The sequence below is a fragment of the Tympanuchus pallidicinctus genome, unplaced genomic scaffold, assembly GCF_026119805.1.
Source record: "Tympanuchus pallidicinctus isolate F22 unplaced genomic scaffold, pur_lepc_1.0 scaffold22, whole genome shotgun sequence".
Taxonomy (NCBI): domain Eukaryota; kingdom Metazoa; phylum Chordata; class Aves; order Galliformes; family Phasianidae; genus Tympanuchus; species Tympanuchus pallidicinctus.
In genome coordinates this window covers 38,469,808-38,479,461 of record NW_026294739.1, presented here as the reverse complement: position 1 = coordinate 38,479,461, position 9,654 = coordinate 38,469,808, and the positions used below count along the sequence as shown (strand labels likewise).

Below are 9,654 nucleotides of genomic sequence, written 5' to 3'. Positions count from 1 at the left end.
TAATCCACCCTGTCGATGACTCATTCCATTAGCCCTGAAAAAGAAGGCACGTCTGACTGTAGTGGATGGGTTTGCGTTTACCCCTCAACATAAAATCCATTCGGCCTTTAAAGTGAACTATGTAACAATTTCCAGCCTTGCCCCTATTCATCTGTTTTTCCTTACGGTTCCGGCAGCCCCGCAGCCCGCGGAGCCGCACAGACGCGGGAACGGAGCGGCCGCGGAGCAGTGCGCGGAGCCGCGGGTTGCGCGCAGTGCTGCGCCGGGCCGGGCCGGGCCCCCCCGCGCTCCGCGCCAGCGGAGAGTTTCGCTTCCACTCCCGCCCGTGGCCGCCCCGCCCCGTTCCGCCCGCGCGGCCCTTACGTGGAACGGACCCCTCGGTAGCGGACACGTTTAAGGCTTTAAACCCGCAACGAGAGGGTTGCGGAGGCGGCCCCGCCGGTCACTGCCCGCTCGCATCTGCCCGGCGCAGCCCGCTCCGTGCCCCCCCGGGAGATGCCGCCTTCTGCCGGCGATGCCCAGCAGCCACGAGGCAGTGCTCGGGCAGTTTGTGCGCTTCTTAGGACAGCTCTCCTATTTTTAACTTTTCTTCCCCGTGCTGGAGGAAATGTTTAAAAGTTCTCTGCCAAACTTGGGAGAAAGGCGCGCCGGGCGTTCCTGCCGCTCCCACGCGCGGATCCTGCCCGGCTCCCACTCGGGGCTCCACCCGGCAGCATCCCTCCTCTTCCTCCTCCCCTCTCTCCTCCTCCTCTTCCTCCCCTTTCCCTCCTCCCTCCCTCCCCCCCTCCCCTCCCCCCGAGGCTGGACGCGGGGTTCCGGGCCCCGTGCCCGAGGCCGGCCAGCTGTAGGCGAGCATCCCTACTGGAAATCGATGCGTGTCACGGCTTCAGTAATGATGGCAGAGCCGTAAAAACCGGCCATGGAGAAAACAGCGGATCAAGCGGCCAAAGGCCAGAGGGCCGGGCAGCGCTCCTCACGCTTCTACTCATCCCTTAAATCCCTTCCCTTTCCCCGCTCGCATCCCAGATGCCCCGTGGTTAGGGCCGAGCGGCCCAGGAGCTGCTAACAGCACGTTTCCTCGCGGCGTGGGACCACCGGCACCGCCCGCTGCCCGCAGCAGCGCAGCCCGACGGGGCGGCCCGGCCCGGCCCCACTCCGCTTCCCGCAGCTCCCCTCGGCGTTACGGCAGACCCAGGCTCTTTCACCGCACAACAGATGCAGCCTCTAATGCAAATATTGCCATTTCCCTGCTGAATTAGCCTTGTCACTTAGCCCAGAAGCTGGCAGCGTTAAGCCAGCTTGCATTTTAATTTGGCCCTGAAGTTACTTATTTCATTATTGATCAAACATAATGCTGAATCAATGTTCATCTTGTTACCTGGGCCATTTCCATGTAATACAGTGATAGCACTGCCTGGAGTTACTCATTCCCATCCCAAAGTGACTTTACCATAAAATCAATGCTTGTTTGCGACTGATCTAAGGCAGCATCCACAGGATGAAGAGCAAACAAAGCGGTCGCGCCACCGCGCTCCCAAACTTTGGACGGAATGCGAACAAAGAGTTCGGCATCCGCGTTATTTTATCACTGTCGGCATCACCCTGCCCGGGTCGACGGCACAACGATCTCCGGCCGCCAAATGAGGCGACGTGACAGCGCAGTAACCGGGAGCGGATGGGGGCAGCGCTCCTAACCCAGAGCCCGGCACCCAGCAGCTGCGGGCCGGCGGCTCATCCGGGCAGGAGCTGCTTGGGAAAAATAGTAATTAATACAATAGTAATGAATGATTGTGTCACAAGATTAGACGCCGCGCAGCGTTATCTTCGAAGCAGCTGTCGTTTCTTTTCTTTGCCCGTGGTTTCCCCTCCGGCTAATAACCCGAGCGACAAATCGCACCGAGCCGCCCGCATCCCCGGCTCTGCCGAGCGGCGGTCGAGGAGCGTCGGGACACGGCGCTGCCAGGCGCGGAGCGGGAGGTGGGCACCACCGGCCCGTCGGGGCCGCTCCTCTCCTCGGCCGCTGCCGGCTGTCCGGGCCGCCCTGAGGAGCGAGGAGCGCAGGTTCACGGCCCGGCCCGGCGTTGGCGCGATGAGGTGCCGGCCCGGCTCGCAGCGGCCGCTCCTTGCGAGGGGTGATGGAAAATCTCGCCGTGCGCGTGAAATATATTGGCATAAAATTAGCGAATGGCACTAACAGGTCATAAATCACCTGAACGGTCAAACCGCAGATATGAATCACGAATTCCTGTAAAGATTAATGTTTCCTAAGATTCGCGGCAACTCTGCGTTTTTGGACAAAAGCCTTCTCCCAACCTCCCCTTCCCGAGCGCCGTTTTATTTTCTGAAGTCTTTCCAGCTTTCGGTGGGGTTTCTAATGAACGATTTACCAAAGGAAAGGTTTTATTAACACCTCGAAAAACGATAAAGTTCAAAGGGAGGGAGATAGGCAGCAGATAGGAAGTTCGGTAGCACAGCGTACCGACCCGCTGGCAACGGCCCGAACGCAAAGCACTGCAAAGGTGGGAAAAGCTCTGAGAAATGGAAGGCAAAGAATAACCTCGAGGTGCCGGCGTGGCCCGAGCGGAGCTGCCCGGAGCCCGAGCATCCCCGGCGGCCTCGTCCCCCCCCGGGGCAGAAAGGAGAGAGGAGGAGGAGACGGGGGACGTTATTTGTGGAGGAAATACGCTGTCGGGAGGCGTGCGGGACTCCGGGTCTCTCAGGCGCTATTTTTCCCTTCTCGCCTCCGTGCAGAACTGGAGATGGGCTGCAGGTAACGGAGTCAGTTCATATTCAATTTCCCTAAATGGCCTGGAGAGCACTTAAAAGCCCGGAGAGCTTCTGGCCAGCATTTTCTTATTAACTAATTTCACTTCGATCCTATTAAAGTGCGCTTTTTATAACCTTCAAATGAACCTCTCTCCCTCCATCCCTCCCCGGCGGCTCCCAGGGGCGCTGCCAACCCAGGCCGGCCGGGCTGCGGGGTGCGGGCACTGCCTTCCCTTGGGGAGAACCTCACCAATAATGGTTTTTAAATGGCGACATATATTTACCATTTCAAACGGGTTCTGCTGTTTCCTGGTAACGCTCACCACAAATGGTAATAATAAAAGATGAAGTATTTTTTCTCACCTTAGGTCATTAGATTTACAGACAAGGTACTAAATCATTTTGGCTCCCCAAACCTCGAAGGAAGGCGCACCCGCTCCCGTCCCTTTCTGCTCTCCTCCCCCACTCGAGAAACAGTAAAAGGCACGGGGAGCAGTGCCGGGGCTCCAGGACCATCTCGCTGTATCAGTTTTCCGCTACCACCGCTCGTAACAACAACACGAAAGTTGCCGTTGGTTGCACAGCGCGGATTGTCAGTGGCCTCTTCCCAAAGCCCTAACATGAAGGGTCATTAATTGTGTTTTCTTTCCAAATCATATGTCACTGCAATTAACAGATTCTGATCAAGAGACTCCTTTCAGATTGATTCCATATGTGATAAGGAATGTGCAGCTTGTTATCTATCTGTCGCCTTGGAATTATGGAAAAGCTTCAAACGTGTAATTTGAAGAGTCTTTTACCCGGCTCTTTGATCTTTCCCTCTATTTTTTTAACTCTTTTTTGACTGCGGCCCTTCTCCTCAGCCCATTTGTCCGTTCCCCTCCCCGCGTCCCACGGCCCTCCAGCGGGCAGCTCCGAGCTGCGGCCACCTCCGGGTCCGTCCCCGCGTCCCCTCCGTCGCCCGCGACCGGGAAGCGTGGGCAGAGGGAACGGGGTCCGGGGCCGGGCGGTACCCGGCGGAGCGCTGCCGCCCAAAGACGGCGGCCGGGGGCCCGGGAGCGGCCACAGCCCCGGGGACGGCTCCGGGCTTGGGGAATCCCGGAGCCGGGTTCGGTCGGAGCTCAGCGAGAGCGTGAGCGCGCCGGGAAGCGCGGGCGGCGGGGCCGGGGGGAGGGAGGGAAGGAGGGAGGGAGGCGGGCGGGCGGGGGGGTGTGTTTGGGGTAATAAATCAGGAGCCGCTCTCCCGGCTTTGACAGGTCCCGGCCAGAAGACACGTGTCCGTCCGGCCGAGCCGCGCTCCGCCGCGCCGTCTGCCTCCGCCCCGCGGCCGTCGGGCCCCGCACGGCTCCTGCCGGCCTCCCGCAGGACGAGCCGCCCGCTGCCGCCCCTCCGCGGCTCCCTTCGGCCCCGCTCTCCCCGCTCCGTCCCGGCGCTCCCCCGGCGGCCCAGCGGCCTCGGCGTGCGGACGGCTCTCGCCGCTCCGACCCCCACCCTCCCGGTACCGCAGCGAGATCGCCGTCCCCTCTCCCCGCTCCCACCGTTTGCCGCTTCTCCGCTTTTCCTCTCCCCCCGAGCCAAGCGCCGCAGATTTCTCCTCCAACCCGTTCGCTTGAGAGACGTTTCCCTTCCGTCTCTTTCCCATTAACCCACCCCTCTCCCTCGCCCTGCCCCGCAGCCGTTCGCACCCGCACGTTCCTCTCTCCCCGCCGGCCCCGCACGGCAGCTGGGGACGGACGGAGCCGTGGAGGACGCGGCCGGGCGCTGCGGGCACACAGCGGCGCTTCGCCGGGTCCGGCGCCGCCCGGCCCTCTCCCATCCGAGCTCGGCCGGCGTTGCCCCGCTGCGTTCAGGAAAGTTGAGAGTAGATGGGGACGGGGCTGCGCTCCGCGTTTTGCTTTTGAATTACGAAGAAATAAACAAACAACTGAATTTTCGTGTTGTTATCTCCATCGCGTCGGACCGTCAAAACCCATTACGGGAGCTACGTTGAGTGGAAGAAAATAAATTCCGCCCCAGCCTTGCTTTGCACTAGATTAGCAGATAGGAAATGCTATAAAGATGAACTTAATACGATTAGAGATGTTTCCTACAGATTTTCATATATTGATTCGTGGAATTTTAATTCCGGAGCTTGCTTTGCTATAATCCGCATTTATTACAAGCCGATAGAGTTTTATTATAGCTCGCTATCAAGGTCGATTCCCTTAACTGCGTAATCTGACATGAATTTTATTTTTAAGGAAACTCGGTTATAAAAATCCACCGTGAGGACGCGAAAATCGCGCTGCCATGAGAGAAACCCAGCCGGGTTTGGGGACGGAGGAATCCGTGAGAAGAGCCTCCAAACTTTACAATAAAAGAAAAAGAAAATAAAAACCGAGAAAGGAACCCCCCATCCCCCTCCCCTCCAGTTTTTAGGAGCAGAGAACGGCGCTCTGTTCCCCCCCCCGGCCGGGTGCCTGTTCTACCCCGGGAGCCGGGAATGGGGGATGAAGCGAGGGGAGAAAGAACTGAAACTTCACGCGTGTCGGCCACAAAACGTCTGATTCAGTAATTAAAGCACATCTCGCCTCCCTCCCTATGGCTCCTTCCAGCACTGCCTTTGCCAAAGCAGCACGTTCAGGTCCTTCCTTCGGAGCCTTGTAGTGATTCAGAACAGAGGGAATAAGCAAAATGATCATAAATTTCCTAATTAGAGATTTCGCACCAAGACAAAAAGGTGTTAATGAGTTTAATTCCAGCGCCTGTCATTGTCCCTTTTTTCACACCACTTATTTACTAATGGCCCAGAGGGCTGCTCCCGTCTCTCCTTTGTTAAGATTTTAATTTGCCTCCTTTTCTGCCTTTGATGTAAAATTGTGACCTACAACTCTTTGAAGTCCCTTATTAGGAGGAAAATTAACTTCGCTTTTCTACTGTATCTGCCCACTGTTCGCCCAGACAAACGCACGGAGCTCCTTAAAGATTCCGGACAGCGGGAGAACGTTCAGGGTACCTCTGGAAACACTTCTTTTTAAACTGTTATTTCTGAACGGAGCACACTTTTAAAGCTGTATTGGGCGATGAGACCGCTGGCAGAGCCGGGGGGCTGGGGGGGAGGTGGGAATATCTTCATAAAGAGCCCCAAACGCACCCGGGCAGCGCAGGGCTGTACATCTGGAAAGCTGAAAGCGCCGGGGGAGTGGGGGGGGGAGGTGTGCCTGGGGGTTGGGGGGAAGCTGGGGGAGCCTTTATTTTTAAACGTCACAACTTCTGCCGTCCCTCCCGTGTGCCACTCGTGGCCGACACCCGGCACTGGGGGGGGGCGGGGGGGTTTGGGGGAGTCCGGGAGAAATTATATCTAAATCTGTCTCTATATAATTAGAATGCCATGAGGCAGGGTTAAACCTCTGTAAAACACACAACTGATTGGCGACTGCTAAAACGAGATTGGAAAGCAACTCAAATAAAAGACCGCGACGTCAGTAAACAGATTTAGAAAAAAAAAAAAAAAAGAAAAAAAAAAGGAAAGAAGGAGCCGGTGACAAACCCGGCGAGAGCAGCTCCGGGCAGAGAGAGAGAGAGAGAGAGGCAGAGGGAGAGAGAGAGAGAGAGAGAGACTTAAAAGAAATAGGAGGGGCTTGCGGGAGACTAGAAATGTCAATCAGAGCCCGGAGTCCCAATAATCTCAGGCAATCTGTTAGGACCTGACCTGGGTCCACTCAGATCAATAGGAAAAGTGCGAGAAGAAAGCAGCGCGCGGCGCGCAGCGCGGCCGCAGCCAGGCGGGAGCCGCGGCCTCCGAGCTCCGCTCCCGATGCGGCCCGGAGCCGGCGGCGGGCGCTGAGCGCTGAGCTGTGCCGGCGGCCCCGCGGCCAGCCCCGCCGCTCGCTGCCCTTTCTCTCCCTTCTTCCCTTCTGCCCCCCCTCCCTACCCTTCCCCCTCCCCACCCCCCCCCGCACCATGTCGTTCCCGCAGCTGGGCTACCAGTACATCAGGCCGCTGTACCCCGCCGAGCGCCCGGGCAGCGGCGGCTCCCGAGGCGGCGCGGAGCTGGCCCCGTCCGGGACCCTCTCCAACGTGCTCTCCTCCATGTACGGCGCGCCCTATGCCGCCGCCGCCGCCGCTCAGGGCTACGGAGCCTTCCTGCCCTACGCCGCCGAACTGCCCATCTTCCCGCAGCTGGTAAGAGCCCCCCCGGGGTCGGGGCGGGGGGGTGCCGGGAGCGGGGCGCTTTGTTCCCTGGGCCCGGCCCGGCGCGGTCGGACGGTGAGGGAGAGGAGCGCGGCGCGGGGCCCCGGCGCGCCCGTGCCGAGCGGCGCGCCCGGAGGTTCCGCGGCGGCTGTGCGAAGGAGCGGGTCGGGCAGATCCGGGGCCGTTCGGGCCCCGCGCCTCCTCAGCCCGCCGCCCCTTCCCTCTCGCTGCAGGGCGCGCAGTACGAGCTGAAGGAGAGCCCCGGGGTGCAGCACGCCGCCTTCCCGCACCACCACCCCGCTTTCTACCCCTACGGGCAGTACCAGTTCGGGGATCCGTCGCGGCCCAAGAACGCCACCCGCGAGAGCACCAGCACGCTCAAGGCCTGGCTCAACGAGCACCGCAAGAACCCGTACCCCACCAAAGGTGAGAAGATCATGCTGGCCATCATCACCAAGATGACTCTCACCCAGGTCTCCACCTGGTTCGCCAACGCGCGGCGGCGGCTCAAGAAGGAGAACAAGATGACCTGGGCCCCCCGCAGCAGAACGGACGAGGAGGGCAACTCCTACGGCAGCGACCACGAGGGGGAAGAGGACAAGAGGGAGGACGAGGAGGAGATCGACCTGGAGAACATCGACACCGAGAACATCGAGAGCGCCAAGGACGAGCTGGAGGACGAGCTGCAGGACGCGGACCTACTGCACTCCGACTCCAAGACGGACTCGGAGGGCTCCGAGGGCTTCGAGGACCTGCCCGGCTCCGAGGAGCGCTACCTCGGCCCGGCCGCCGCAGCCGCCGCGGAGCCGCTCCGCCTCCGCCACCACCACCTCCGCCACCACCGCCACCACCGCCGGCCGCCCTGCGAGCTGCCCTCCGCCGGCCCCGAGCCGCCGCCGCCCGCCCCGCCGCCGCCGCCGCCGCCGCCGCACCTTTCGTCCCCCTCCTCCGCCTCCTCGTCGGCCGCCTCCTCCCCGACGGACGCCGCTTCGGCCGGCACCGTGCCGAAGCCCAAGATCTGGTCGCTGGCCGAGACGGCCACCAGCCCGGACAACCCCCGCAAGTCTCCCGGCTCCCCGCCGGCGGCCGCCCCCCAGCCGCTGCCGCTGCCCCCCCCCGCCGCCCCACAGACTCGTCTCCTCCTGCCCGCTGGGCAAGTTCCCCAACTGGACCAACCGCGCCTTCCCGGCCGCCTCCCCGCACCACCACGCGGCCCCGCACCCGCTGGCCTTACTGAACACTCCGCACCTGCTGGGGCTGGGGGCCGCCCCCGCCGCCGCCGCCTTCCCGCGGCCCGCGGAGCAGGCGCCGAGCGCGGAGCCCCCCGGAGCAGGTGACCGCTGAGGGACGCGCGGGGCGGGCGGGCGCTGCGCTCGGCTTCGCGGCGGCCGTCGGGCGCAGGTGGCGGCGGCGGCGAGCAGGCCGTGCGCGGGGATTGCGCGGGGTTTGCGCGGAGGGACGCGGCGCCGGGGCAGGCCGGGCCGTGCGGGCGGCTTTTTCCGTTTGGTTCCTTTTTACCGCCTCGAGACGGCGGAGCCGCCGTCGTTTTTGTCGCGTGCGCAAGTTGGCGAGGAGGGATCTGGAGTCGAGCGGCTTAATTCAGGGATGGGGCGAATACATCGGGGGCTGTAAAGGAACGCTGTGTTTTCTTCTCTTTTTAGATCGATCTAGTGCCTTGGAAGTAGAGAAAAAGTTAATAAAGACAGCTTTCCAGCCAGTGCAGAGGCGGTAAGAGACGGCTCCGGAGGGCGCGGGCAGCCGGCGGTGCGCGGTCGCTCCGTGCGACGCTTCCCTTGGAGGGGCCGCTCCGTGCGGGCTGTGCCGCAGTCGGGGCCGGAGGGCGGCGGCGGGCATAGAGCGGCCGGGACGGGGTGCGGGGCAGCGCGGGGCAGCGCTGGGAGCGGCCCTAACAGCCCCGCTGTGCCCGAGCGGCCGCGGCCGCTCGCTGTGCCGCCCATACAACTTTTTGTATTTCTAAATGATTTAAAAATGCCACCGACAAAAATAGCGCTAATTATAATCGCAGAGCTCACGGCGGCCCAGCCCGAGCTGAAGCCAATTAAATCTTTTTTCTTTTTTTCTTTTTTTTTTTTTTTTTTTGTGTCGTTTTTTTTCCAGGCCCCAGAACCAGCTCGATGCCGCCATGGTTCTATCGGCGCTGTCATCGTCTTAGTTAATTTTTTATCGTTGTTGTAATGATTGTAAAAAGAAATCTCTGTATAGTTACGACGTTACGCATGTCCGTATGGTAAAACTAAAAAGGAAAAGAAAAAAAAAAATAATAATACAGCCCCGCTTCTGTGCTCCCCCCCGGGTACCGGGCCGTGCGGTTGGTGGAAGTCCCGTGAGCGTCCGTTCGGTGTCTCGGTTTTTTTTGTTTTTTTTTTTCGTTTGTTTGTTTGGTTTTGTACATACCGTCAAACCTGTACATACGTGTGAACCAAATTGTACGAGAAAGTATCTATTTTTGGCTAATAAAGACACGGTTGCCACTTTGCCTACAGCCGCCTCTCGGCTCCGCGGTCGCTGCGTGCGCGGCCGGGCGGCTGCGGGAGCGCCGGGGAGGGCTGAGAGCGAGGCACGGCCGGCCGGCCGGCGCTCTCCCTGGAGCCGCAGCGCCCCCTGGCGGCGGCCGCGCGGGGGAGGCGGAGGGCGCTGCGGGGCGAGCGGAGAGGGGGATCGGCCGGGCCGTGCCCCGCGGGGAACCCGCGCTGC

At 61.0% G+C, this 9,654-nt stretch overlaps 1 protein-coding gene across 1 annotated transcript; it reads left to right on the top strand.

The window, feature by feature from the left end:
* Positions 1-6,706: 6,706 nt before the first annotated feature.
* IRX3 (iroquois homeobox 3) lies at positions 6,707-9,442 on the top strand. Its single transcript, XM_052685769.1, is given in 5 exon segments — positions 6,707-6,930; positions 7,173-8,048; positions 8,050-8,272; positions 8,601-8,667; positions 9,058-9,442. Coding segments are annotated over 5 exon segments (1,443 nt in total). The 5' UTR covers positions 6,707-6,708; the 3' UTR covers positions 9,113-9,442.
* Positions 9,443-9,654: the final 212 nt, after the last annotated feature.